This window comes from Danio aesculapii, chromosome 10, assembly GCF_903798145.1.
Source record: "Danio aesculapii chromosome 10, fDanAes4.1, whole genome shotgun sequence".
NCBI lineage: Eukaryota > Metazoa > Chordata > Actinopteri > Cypriniformes > Danionidae > Danio > Danio aesculapii.
In genome coordinates, this window is record NC_079444.1 from 43,955,275 (window position 1) to 43,968,855 (window position 13,581).

Genomic DNA, 13,581 nt, shown 5'->3' on the forward strand with positions numbered 1-13,581 from the left:
GCACAAGTCTTTTCATTGTTTCACATACATTGCTCAGCGGTATGAAAGCTCTAATCTTTTAACATGGACGCCGAAAAAACACGCCCTGCTCACGCTCTGCTCACGCACTGCTGACGCTCGCGGTGTGAACCAGGCTTTACGCATAGTGCATAAATAATATTAAACACTTATCAAACTGTCATTATTGTTTTATCTGAGAAATATATATTGTGAGAATTAGCGTTATCAAATTATCGCCCAGCCCTATGTCATTGGCAGATTATTTTACTTGTTTTAAAGAAAAACTTAATTTTGACTCCTTATTTTGGAAAAAAGTGCAATTGTTTTGCATGTCTATAACATGCTGCTTGATTTTCAGGCTGCTTTCACATCTGTGAATCGATTCATTTGTTCCGAAACAGGGATTAAAATTGTTACAGTGTTGCTCTTTGTTCTTGGTGCGGTTCGCTTTCACACGGCAACGTTTCGAAACGGACCAAAAGAGCTAAAACAAGTCACGTGCGAGTAAACTCTCCTCATGTTGGTCAGAGTTTCACGGTTTATTTTGCACAGTCCCGCTCAGCTCTTATGAGCAATTAGACATTATAAGCGGAAAGCTGTGCTTTCATTTTGAATGGCGTCACCCACAAACATCATCACTAAATATAGAGCAGAGGTAAGACTTTCTCTTTCATAGCAGTTGGCTTATGCATTATAGGCTTTACATTATAGAGAGAAATAACTGATAAACCAACACTGCAGTTCCGTCAATTTTACTAACGGATAAACGGCTCTTGTTAATAGTTCAGCATGCTTTCACTTTCGTATTTTACATGAAACACACATTTACCGGAAGGAATGACATCCTGTCCTACTTATAATTCTCTCTTCATATAGCTGTATATATATGCCTATAACATATCCATAATACGCTGTGATATAGCCTGGTTCGGATCGTATCGCTTACTCACTACAATCAATCCGCTCCAGAGTTCGTTTCAATCGAGCCGAGACTACCTCATTCAGGCGATCTCGGACTGATTGTTTTGGCGCGGATCCGAGCGCAATTGCTGGTTTCACATATGCCAAACAAACCGTGCTAACTGGGGAAACAAGACAGGTTCCGAAACAAAAGTCTAGATGTGAAAGCACCCTAAGAATCTTTAGATATTTGGACTAGAAACAAGACAAAAACTCCAACTAAGCAAAGCATTTTTAACTTATCGTTAACATTGTTTTAAAAAAACTATCCTTCTGAACAAGTTCATCATCCGTTGAAGTAATTTTTAAACATTTTACTTTGCACACCTTGACTCTCAAACCTAACCGCGTTTCTCAAACTCTGCCAGAACCAGCCTTCAGCCGCCGGGTTTCTCGGCCACTCCAGCACACTGTGTCCACACAGACAGCGTCGCAAGTTTAATATCCTCGACTGACGAAGAACCGGCTCCAATAAAACCAACACCATCACATCCACACCCTCTTCAAGAAGCCGTTGTTGCGCTAGGAAAGCCGCCATTTTGAAAATCCCACTGTGAACGAATCCCTCCGTCAACACAAATATGGTCTTCCTACTCCGGTGTACGCTCAGATTCAGATTATCCATGATTGGTATTCCAGGAGTCCAATCTCTTTCCTCCAGACAAAGCGGCCGAACATGCCTTCCTCTATCTTCTAGCTCAAAACGCAAGTGATTGAGTACCCACTCCGCCACCATTGGATCCTTGGTGTCATACATAACAAAAGCATCATAGATGCAATCATTCGTCTTCAAATAGTAGCTTTTGATTCTGGCCATGCAGAAGTTATAAACGTACGATATGTCCCAGTAGAACACATGTATGCCAATGGTTGTACACATAACAAGCGTAATGATGGACGAAGTGAGTATATATAAAATCTGAGCAATGCTGTTGTTGATGCATGCATTTTTAAAGTCCAGACTGACCATCGGATGCCCTCTTTTGGACTCTGGAAGGTCGCATAAGACATCGGTTGCTAGCCGAGGAAGGATCGTGTCACTTTTTTCCAACCAGAGAATGAAGTCTAAAAGATTGCACGTGCAGTGGATGGGATTTCTCTGCAGATCGAGTACTTGCAGCTGGTGATTGCTACCAGTTGTAAAGGATGATGCACTGAAGTGCTTCAGCTTGTTGTAGGCAAAGTTGAGGATCTGAAGGCTTTCGACATTTTCTAGAAAGCTGTACCTTAACCTTGAGATCTGATTATGGCTCAAGTCTAAGACCTTCAATGATCTTGTATGTTTTGATAGTTTCCAAGTGACTACGCTCAGTTTGTTTTTACTCAGATCCAGAGTTTCCAACTGGGGTAAATTTTGGAGCTGTTCCCATGCGAAATCAGTGAGCGTGTTCCTGCTCATGCTAATATATCTCAACGTCTTTGGAAAGTAGTCGAAGATATCGTCTGGTATCTCACTAAGCTTGTTATACGAAATATCAAGGTATGTGAGATTTGAAAGAGATTTAAAAAGACTTTTGTAGCCACGTTGCCTTTTCCACATGATGTCCAATCGATTGCCTTGAAACTGCAGTTCGTTGAGCGAGTCGCTTTGCAGGGTTTTATTGGTCAGCATGTTGATCTCGTTCCAACTCAGATTGAGTACTTTGAGAAACTGAAGGTTTTCTAGAAATGTAAGACAGTTTCTGACACCCGCCACTTCAAAATAATGTTGATTGTGACTTAGATCCAGAACTTCTAATTCCTTCAGTTCACTCAAAGCTGAATCTGAATGCATGTAGATTCTGTTGTGAGATAGGTCAAGGTACTTGAGTTTGGGAAAGTGGGCAAACTCTGTGCCGTTGAAGTAGGAAACTATGAAATTGGAGGAAAGATTGAGGCAAGTGATGTTCTCCGCTCCTGTGGACAGACATATGTCGATTATTCAATACATCGTGATAATGATCATGCACAATATTGATATCATGGGGACTTCAAAAAATACACTATTTAAGTGCATTCATTCATTCATTCATTCATTCATTCATTCATTCATTCATTCATTCATTCATTTATTCATTTTCCTTCGGCTTAGTCCATTACTTATCAGGGGTCGCCAAAGCAAAATGAACCACCAACTATTCCAACATATGTTTTACACAGCAGATGCCATTCCAGCCACAACCCAGTATTGGGAAACACCTATACACTCTCGCATTCATACACACACTCCAATATAGTCAATTCCCCTATAGCGCATGTGTTTGGACTGTGGGGGAAACCGGAGCACCCGGAGGAAATCCATGCCAACAATTCCAATCCAATCCAATCCAGAAATGCCAACTGGCCCAGCCGGGACTCAAACCAGCAACTTTCTTGCTGTGAGGCGACAGTGCTAACCACTGAGCCACCGTGCCACCTATTTAACAATATCCACAGTGTATTTGCAGTAGGGCTGGGCGATTAATTGAAATTGCGAATTGAAACAGAAAACGTGATTAAGCAAAGATTGTTGTGCACATCTTTTCAGGGAAGCAAAGTGTGATTTGTGTCGGCGACAGTAGCCTAGTGGTTAGTGCGTCAACACATAGCACCAAGGTGCTCACGGCGACTTGAGTTCGATTCCCAGCTCAAGGTCCTTTGCCGATTCTTCCCCTATCTCTGCTCCCCACACTTTCCTGTCTGTAAAATCTCCACTGTCCTATCCCAATAAAAGGTGAAATCCCCTAAAAAATAATTATTTAAAAATAAAAGTGTAATTTGTAGTAAATATTCTCTTGTGGAAACCCACAATTCTGTGCAAAGAAACCCAGGAAATCCCGTGTGAGAAATAGTGTTTGCTGCAGTGTTAATTTCGTTAAAAATTTTTTGGTGACGAACAAGTTTCTACCTATGAAAACTAAATAAAAATGAAGTGATGGTGACGACAACTATAATAAAAATATGATGACATTTTCGTTGACTAATAAAAATGAGACGAGAATGTGATTGAGGGATGTATTTTGGTAAATATCCAATCGGAATTACATTTTTTGTCTTCAATGAAAAAATTATTCTATATTTTTATGAGATTATTTTATTTAATTTGAAATTAGAATATTTTGTATAAATAATTGTATACAATATTTTAATTAAATTACACTTAAATTAAACCAAAAATGTTTTTGTCAACTAAATCTAGAGTATATTTAGTCGACTAAAATGTTAAAATTATATGGACGTGTTTGCAAAAGCAATCTAGAAAAAGCAATCAAGAAAAGCAGCCGTGGCCGTGTAATTTCACCACGTTTCAGCCTGTTTTTTTTAATAAATTAATTTATTTTCAACTTTTTTTTACCAGGTTTCTGGAACCGTTCTATGCTAGACTAGAACCGTGGTCAACTTTGCTCGACGTCCCAAGTCCGCCAAAGTAAGCAGCTAGCTACTGGGCAAACTGGTAACAGTGGAAAAGCCGTTTACATGAAGGTAAGTGATCAGCTGGAATTGCTCAAACTAACAGCCGTCAGGGGCCTCATACCGCCCCCTAGCATTTGTTTTAAAGATGCAATGCAGCCAGGCATACCTCTGGCTATATAATTCGTGCTCTCCAGAAATGTAGACAGGGGTACATATCCACAATAAGCCTGTGTTGGATATTCCTCTGTGATTTAGTCATTGGTGATTTACTTTAATTATAATAATAATTTACTAATGAGACTTTATCGAAAAATGTGAGCTAATATACTTTATAATCCTTTTACAATTTAATTATGTACAATAGTCCACGCAATAACCAAGTGGTTATATGTGGTTCAGTGTATACTGAGTTCGAATCCCGGCTCGAGGACATTTCCTGACCCTACCCCACTCTCTCTCTCTCTCACTTCGCTTCCTGTCTGATTACTGTCCTACCTAATAAGGCAAAAAGGCCAAAAGTAAATCTTTAAAAAAAAATTATGTACAATAAAGCAAATCACTACATATATTTGTTATCATGTCTGTTAAAGTAACCATACCATAAATGCCGATATTTAATCATCAGCATTTAGTCCCAACAAAAACAATTTTGATATCATCATAAGCCTACCTGTGAATAAAGGTGGATTGACGTGGTAAATGTTGTTCCTGCTGAGATCCAAAACTGGTCCAGTTGCAAGACACTCAGCTTTGGTGAATGGAGGATAATGGCGAAAATTTTCATTTGTGTGAATGTAAGGTCCTTCTCGATGGTCTTCCCGATTATCATCGTTAAAACAACTTTGACTTTGACCCTCCCATCTTCGGAAAGGACTTGAGAAAGTTAGCCTGTTGTCAATCAACGAAATTAAAGACAAGTTGTGAAAGTTCCTGAACACCGATAAGTTGACCTGCTGGAGAAAGTTGACGGCCAGGTTTAAAACGGAGAGATTTCGCAAACTAAAAAGAGGTCGGAGGTCGTCTTCGGAGAGTGTGTGGAAAATATATCCTTCCAGGTGAAGCGTTTGTAGTGATTCCAATCTGGAGAAACCTTCTGAGAGTTTTAGTCTTGGGTAACTTCTTTCTGATGGGTTATTGTAGGAGATATCGACAACCTCCACTTGCGGTAGAACGCTAAAAAATTGTCCGCTTTCAAATTCGCTTATTAGCGAGTTAAAGGAAAGATACAAGTACTTTAAGTTGGTGAGGTTTTGGAACCACATAGAGTTGATGGTTTGTAAAGAATTTCCGGATAGTCGTAAGTCTTGCAGTTGGGATAGTTTGCTGAATGCATTCGGATGAATCTGTAGATCGTTATTGGTCGTCCGACAGCTTATGCATGGAAAAGGAGTGGTAAAACAAATAGGACAGTTTCCAGATAAATCAAGAATTTTTAGATTTGTTAGATTGTTTAGGTCAGATTCATAAACATGGTCAATCCTGTTTAGCAGAAGGGAGAGTTTGTGGAGGGTTCTGGGTAAAGCTGATGGAACTTTTTGTAATCCATTTTTGGATAATTCTAGCTCGATCAGGTGTAAATGTTGAAACGTCTCATTCTGAATGGTTAATTCTGCACTGATGTTATGGTAGCAGTTCTTGTTTAACTTTAAAACCTTGAGTTTAGTTATTCCTCTAAAGTCTGATTGTTGAATTGTTTTGATGTGGTTGGAATTGAGGCTCAACCATTGCAGACCTGCAGGGAGATTTATGGGGAAAACCGAAATCTTGTTATCGTCAAGTAGCAGAGTCTCCAGGTTAGTCAGTGTTGAGAAAATCATATTGTCTTTCTCATGGCATTTTTCAAGCTGATTCTTTCTTAGGTTTATCCATGTGAGGTTGTTTAAGTTCCAGAAGGCGTCCTTTGGGATGCAATGTATTTTGTTGTTTGCTAAATCTAGGTTAGTTGTGTTCCAGATCAGGTTTTTGGGGATTTTCTTTAAATATCTTTCTGAGCAGTCCAAGGTGACGGATGTGTTGGAGAGATTCACATCGCAGGGGAGTTTTCTCCAAGCCCAGTTGAAGCCTTCAGATGAGTGGACCGTACATAGCAAAAGGAACGCAATAATCATTTTTCTTGCAATACCTGTGAATGAGAGAATGTTAGTGGTGTCACAATACTGGAATTAGATACCAATTGGTACTAAAATTTTAAAGACATAAATTTCCCACTAACGTTTGAGCGCTGTTGAGTGCATTTTTAAACAGCGTTAATTTGCCATTGTGTTCAGGTGGAACTCGAACCAGCGAACTACTTGCTGTGAGGCCACAGTGCTAACCACTGAGCCACCATGCTGTTTTTTTCCTCCTCATCAGATCAGATCGTGAAAAGGATCGGTGTAAATGCCCCTGAAATGCAATTGTGATGGATACAAATCCAATCGCTCAAACCAATTAAACAGCCAATATCTTAATAATAGGCTAGCAATAAGCCACAAGTTTATAGTGGGAATTAGTACTTAAACTAAAGTGTTACAAGAATTTTTAGCATATATTAATGTAAAATGTTTATGTAATAATATAATTAATAATAAATACAATTATGATATTTTAAAGACGTCAGAGGCTTTGATCCACTAAAAACCCAATTCACCTAGTCAGGGGTTCATTTCCGAAAACCATCGTTAGCTAACTAAGGTCACAAGTTCTGTCATTACAAAGATAGTTTGTTGATTTGGCGTTTCCCAAATCTGTCGTTCCAACGAACATTCACAAACTGCGTCCCAAACTTGTAAGCTTACAACTACACCTCCAGAGCAGTAGTTAGAAACACTAACTAACTAGTTCATGGTTGTGTTCAATTCCCCGTTATTCCCCCCTTAGTCCTATTCATTTAGAATGTTCCAACAATCAAACTTGGAATGATTTCTGAAAAAAATTAAGCTCATCTCTCTTAGGTGTAATTTGCTTACAAAGTAGTTTTACAGTTCAGATTTGGCGATCATCATATTGACAATTGCGATCCCTTTGTAGTGCACTTTGAAAACATTTTAGTCATTTTGAACGCAGCCGTGGCTCATGACGAAAGCTATATTTAAAAGCAGAATTTACGTTATGTCTCCGAAGCTTGTGAAAACAAAAATATATCGCATACGTTAATGCTTTTAATTAATAGTAGATTATTTATTAAGAAATCAGTACTGTACATGGGCCTGCTGGTTAGAACATTTCTGCAGTGGTTTAAATGTGTCAATTATAAAAGTATACTTTAAAATAAATAAATAAATAAATATACAAACAATATCCTACTTAAATAATTAAAATAATAATAATAATCATAATAATAATAATATTAATAATGATATAAAGTAGAATTTTTTTCATTTTCTTAATAAATAGCCTACTGTAAATTAGGCCTACATCCATTAATTATTTGTATGATTTATATATGAGATTAAAATATGTGTAAGCTAAGTGATTTTATATGGAATATTCTCAATTATTTTTGTAAAGGAAACATAAATTGGTCCTATATGCGTTGTTTATATACAGTTGAAGTCAGAATTATTAGCCCCCCTGTTTATTTTTTTTCCCCAATTTTTTTTTAACGGAGATAAGATTTTTTCAGCACATTTCTAAACATGATAGTCTTAATAACTCATTTCTCATTTCTAGATTTATTTTCTCTTTGTCATGATGACAGTAAATAATATTAGACTAGATATTCTTCAAGACACTTCTATACAGCTTAAAGTGACATTTAAAGGCTTAACTAGGTTAATTAGGTTAACTAGGCAGGTTAGGGTAATTAGGCAAGTTATTGTATAATGATGGTTTGTTCTGTAGACTATTGAAAAAAAAAAACATTGCTTAAAGGGGGTAATAATATTGACCTTAAAATGGTTCATATAAAATTAATAACTGCTTTTATTCTAGCCGAAATAAAACAAATAAGACTTTCTCCAGAAGAAAAAATATTATAGGAAATACTGTGAAAATTTCCTGAATCTGTTAAACATCATTTGGGAAATATTTAAAAAAGAAAAAAAAATTAAAAGGAGGGCTAATAATTCTGACTTCAGCTGTATATTTCAATTAATATGAAAAGCGAGTGCATGTTCTTACTAAAACTAATATTGTTTTTGTTTTTAATGTGTGATTGATTGTGTAATACCTGTTGCACAAAAAAGCTTTTTTTTTTTTTCTTTAAAGGGCACCTATGGTAAAAAATCTACTTTTCAAGCTGTTTGGACAGACATATGTGCATGTATGGTGTATAGACCGTCATATTGGGGTGATATAAACACACCCAGTGCTTTTTTTTCAAATTAACAACATAAAAAACGGTGGACCAATTGGAGCGGTTTTCAAACCGACCGCAACTTTACGTAGGAGAGTGGTCCCCCCGCCCACCAATATTGATTGACAGACGTCATCATATCCTCAGTTTGTTGATTCACGTCCGCCATTTTCAGCGTGAGTCGAAGCGATATCACTAAAGGAACACGCTAGCTCTATTTTTAGATGCAAGGCTCATTGGGCTCAACACAAGATCAATATTCTCCACATTATCGCTCTAATTGGAATTATTGGTTGTATCTTTAGGTAGGTTTGCAAACATGTGTACTTCTCATTGAGTCTACCTTATACTTCAGCCGTTTACATTTCTCGCGATCCCAGAAGCTCCCTGTGATCTTAACTAGCATGCGTTTTACAATTCTAAACATCGGTTTCTATCAGGGTACACTCAAGTCGACGGCTGGGCGCCGCGGACCGCTGCAGAAACCTATGTTTAGAATTCAAAAATGCGTGGCGCGACGATTCAGGACACTTCATGTTTCTGCCGCGCCACAGAGAGTGTCTGGTGTGCCGTGTCGCGGCTTCGAGCGGCGCATCCGGTGCCTCAGTCAAAGTTAATTCAGTGTGTGTGGTTATTAGTTTCTGTGTACAAGCTCGGCACTTGAAACTAGCACACAGTTGGCTGTAAAACTGTACAAAGACACAAATGATTGTGTACTCTCTGCTTGGTCTGTGTCAGAGTCGTACATGTACAACTGAATGCTGATCCTCTCCTGCTCCTCTCAGTCTGCCTGTCTGTGTTGCAAACACAGACCAGGTCATGGCCCCGCCCCCTTGTTACGTTGGGCGGGAAGCCGAAACTAATCTACATGTGAAGCAACACACCCCTAAATCAGCGAGCTGTGGACACGCCCCCAACATGACACTTTTGAACACATTATAATAAACAAATCTGAATTGTGTTTTAAACTGAACCTAAACTGGCACACTCAGAACAACCAGAATATTAATATTACATCATAAAAAAAGAGGTCAACTATGTTCCCTTTAAAGAAATAGTTCCTCCACCCTGTTTAGAGCATCATTATGGGCGTTTTACATTATAACTAAAGTGGTTCAAACGGCGGATGTGTGACAGAGAAACTACAGGACTTGGTAAACAATCATCCCTACATCATTGTTTTCCCAAACGATGCATCATACTATGATAGTTCAGCCGCGAGTTTCGTCGTTGTTTGGGAAACGCACCCCAGATTGGATATATTCCAACATGGATGTTTGTTTGACATGCTCTCATGCTGAAAAACATGAACAAAGCTAAACAAAGCAAATAAAAATACAACCCAAGACACATTAAATATGCTGTGAATTATTGTTTAATTAACTTTATACAGATGAAAAATAACGTCTGACACATTGTACAAACCTCTTGGTACTATTAATGTTGCCCCTGTCAAATAAACCTGAAATTAAATACAATTTTATATTTATTATTGTAAAAATATTATTAATTTATTCCTGTGGATTCTCAGCATCATTGCACGAGTCTTCAGCATCACGTGATCCTTCAGAATTAATGTTTATACGCTGTTTTATTGATCAAGAAACATTTATCATTTATATTATAATGTCAAGTTCATTAAAACAAATAAAGATATATCAGAAAGTGTGCCTACCAGAGCGTTCTGTTGTGAAGGCAAAGGCATGTTTGAGGAATATCTGTCAGCTTTTTATTGTCTGTATTTCCTCTTTCTAGTTTCAGAATGCGACTTGCTTCCCTTTTAATGAACAAAAAATAGCTTTGATGATAAAGCTTCTGTGTGTCAAAGGGCATTCTTCTGTATTCGGAAGTAGCCATGTGGTTTACTTCCTGTACGTTGAGATTAGATAATCAATTGTAATCATTTTACATTTGGCCAAATTAGCTTCATTCATTTCCCTTCGATTTATTCAAATGATCCATTCAGAATGAGTCTTCAGTAAATGATTCACTGATTCAAATGATCCATTCAAAGTAAGTCTTTAGTAATTGATTCACTGATTCAAATGATCTGTTCAGAGTGAGCGCTCAGTAAATTATTCACAGATTCAAATGATCTGATTAGCGTGAATCTCCAGAAAATGATTCACTGATTCAAATAATTTGTTTTGAGTGAGTCTCCAGTAAATGATTCACAGATTCAAATGATCTGATTAGCACGAATCTCCAGAAAATGATTCACTGATTATTTGTTTTGAGTAAGTCTCCAGTAAATGATTCACAGATTCAAATGATCCATTCAGAGTGAGTCTTCAGTCAATTATTCACTGATTCAAATTAAACATTCAGAGTGCATCTGCAGTAAATGATTCACTAATTTAAACGGTGTCTTCAGATTGAGTCTCCATTAAACGATTAACTGAATCAAATGATCCATTCAGAGTGAGTCTCTAAGGATTCAATGGTTTTATAATCTGATCTGGGTGAGTTCAAAGTATGTTTTCACTTGAATTATCATGAATTATCAATATGGTTATAGTATGACAAGTTTTGGTAATTCAATTTTCATGCAAAATAAACATTCAACATTAATTATTCATAATATATACTACTTCTAATATTGAATTTTGCATATTATATTACTTTAACAAATTAAAAGTCAAGTACTTTTGTATTTTGATTCAAGTAATATCAAAAAGGACTTTATGCTTCTGCATTTTTACGCAATTATGCCTAATTTATGTACTTTGTCCAGCCCTAATGTGACTATTGCAGATGCACACATTGCAATGTCCATGATGAAGCGATGTATGCTAGTTACAAAACTGAATAAAATCTAAATAAACAATTGTAAAGCTCAACCAACGTCAATAGAGACTCCTAAACCCACTCGATCCAGTGCATCATTTGAAACAACCACTGAAAAACAGCAGCCTGATCCACAAACAGCGTTCCTTGTGTTTGCACAGTCTGTAGAGCTGATTAGTGGAGATTTCAGCCACTCCTGGAGTATATGCAAGGCCAGAGCGTGCATTAGTATGCCGTGGAGAAACGCAGTGACTGTGAGTGGACACTCCAGCAATTAGATGCATAGCACTTTGAGTGAACCCGCAGAGGTGCCAGTGCTCATATTCTGCTCAGCACCTGGGGGCAGCTTTCATGCATTCATGCTACGTGCTCCACATACAGAGAAGACCATTATTAATTTTAAATGTGTTGTATCCATGCCACAGTCTTTGGTATTTCTGATCAGCAGGGATGAGGTATCAGCAAAGGCATGGGACATTATACAGGCGTGTTTTGCGATGTAATTTGTTGCTTTACTTATTAAAGCCGCACTGGAATACACTCAAAAATTATGTTTGTGCTGTTTATTCAAAATACCTATTTAAATGAGCTGAAACAACACAATTCAGGAGTTTTATGTTCAATCTACTTAAATTTGTAAAAATTAATACATTAACTTAATTCCTTCATGTTGTCCCAGCACAAATCGATTAAGCTAATTTAATCCTTTTTTTTTTACTAATTTAAATTGACATACAGCAGGGAAAATAAGTATATAAGTGTTTCCATTTTTCTCAGAAAACATATTTCTAAAGGTGCCGTTGAGTTGAAATATACACTGGATGTTGATAGCAACTAAAGAAATCCATATATGCAACAAAAACAATATCAATTAATTTGGAAATGAAGTTCTGTGTAATAAAATGAAAGGATGCATGGAAAAAGGATTGAACACATGAAGAAAGGAAGGTGTATTTGGACAGTGAAAGCCCAGACAAGCTGCTTCAGTCCAACATCTACATTAGCAGGAGGATGAAGATCAAACCAGGGTGGACATTTCAGCAAGACAATGATCCAAAACACAGCCAAGGAGACTTTCAGATGCTTTCAGAGAAAGAAAATCAAGCTGTAGAATGGCCCAGCCAATCACCTGATCCGAATCCAATAGAGAATACAGAATAAAGCTCAGATTTGATAGACGAGACCCACAGAAGCATCAATATTTTGACACTCTGTTGAAGTCTGTGAGAAACTCACACCTGAGCAATGCTTGAGGCTTCATTCTCCATATGAGAGGTGTCTTTAGGCTGCCTGCAAAATCCTTATTTTAAGTGTATATGCACTGTAAAAAATATAATTTTACTTACAAAATTGAGTAAACACGTTGTCTTAAAAATGACAAGTTGACTTAAAGTAAGTAAACCCATTGTAACTTGGAACTGTTAGGTTGATTTAATGCATTTATTATAATTCTGAACATAAAAACTTGAAGGCAACAGGTTTACTTTTAGATTTTACTTCAGTTCAGATTACTCTGAACATTTGTGAACGTTATTGCCTCAAAACAAATGAGTTAGTTCACTCAAATGTTTTAAGTAGAACTTTATGGGTCTGTGAGACTTGGTCACTTCATGTAGTTGAATCTGAGAGCTACCTGAATTGTGAAAACGATTCCAGTTCGGTTCAACTTTATCCTATTTCCTGAGGACAGTTCAGTTGCAGTATACAAGCCAATAAAACACAAATATTAAAAGTGCTTACCTTACATTAAATAAGTGACAGGCAGGAAGCTTGAGGTGGCTTTATTTGGTTTATTATAATCTCTGGTTGTTCACAGTTCAACGGAGGATGCTAAGTCCATAGTGTTTGTGTCCTTAAAATGATTTCACTTATTTTAGTTATGCGAGTCTTGCTTTCTAAAGATATACGAAATGTTTAGTTTTGTTGGAGAGTAGTTATTTTGCAAGGCTTCCTCTTAAAGCATGCTATGTACATTACCACAGGTGGACCGCTAAGAGAGCGGTGAGAGTTTGGCTTCATTGCAGTGGCTGAAGTCTCGGGGAGAGCAGGGCTCTGGTTGCAGTTGTAGATGTTTGTTGGCTATTTCCATATTGATATGCTGAAAAGTGCAATGCTGTAAAAGCTTTTTAGAGCTGAAGCTTTTTAGGCAGCCGGAAGCTTTCTTCTAGACGAAGATAGTTGTAGAG

At 37.3% G+C, this 13,581-nt stretch overlaps 1 protein-coding gene across 1 annotated transcript; it reads right to left on the minus strand.

Annotated features, from left to right (window-relative positions):
• Positions 1-970: 970 nt before the first annotated feature.
• Positions 971-10,294, minus strand: tlr8b (toll-like receptor 8b). Its single transcript, XM_056466908.1, has 3 exons — positions 10,284-10,294; positions 5,003-6,454; positions 971-2,856 (listed from the first exon to the last, which is right to left on the minus strand). The coding sequence occupies exons 2-3, from the start codon at positions 6,438-6,440 to the stop codon at positions 1,247-1,249; spliced, it is 3,048 nt and encodes a 1,015-aa protein (XP_056322883.1). The 5' UTR covers positions 6,441-6,454; positions 10,284-10,294; the 3' UTR covers positions 971-1,246.
• Positions 10,295-13,581: the final 3,287 nt, after the last annotated feature.

Excerpts from the sequence above, each read along its gene's own strand:
- tlr8b (XM_056466908.1), bottom strand. The coding sequence starts at position 6,440 with ATGATTATTGCGTTCCTTTTGCTATGTACGGTCCACTCATCTGAAGGC. Across the intron at positions 2,857-5,002 it reads CAATCCACCTTTATTCACAG|GAGCGGAGAACATCACTTGC; the intron begins GTAGGCTTATGA and ends GTCTGTCCACAG.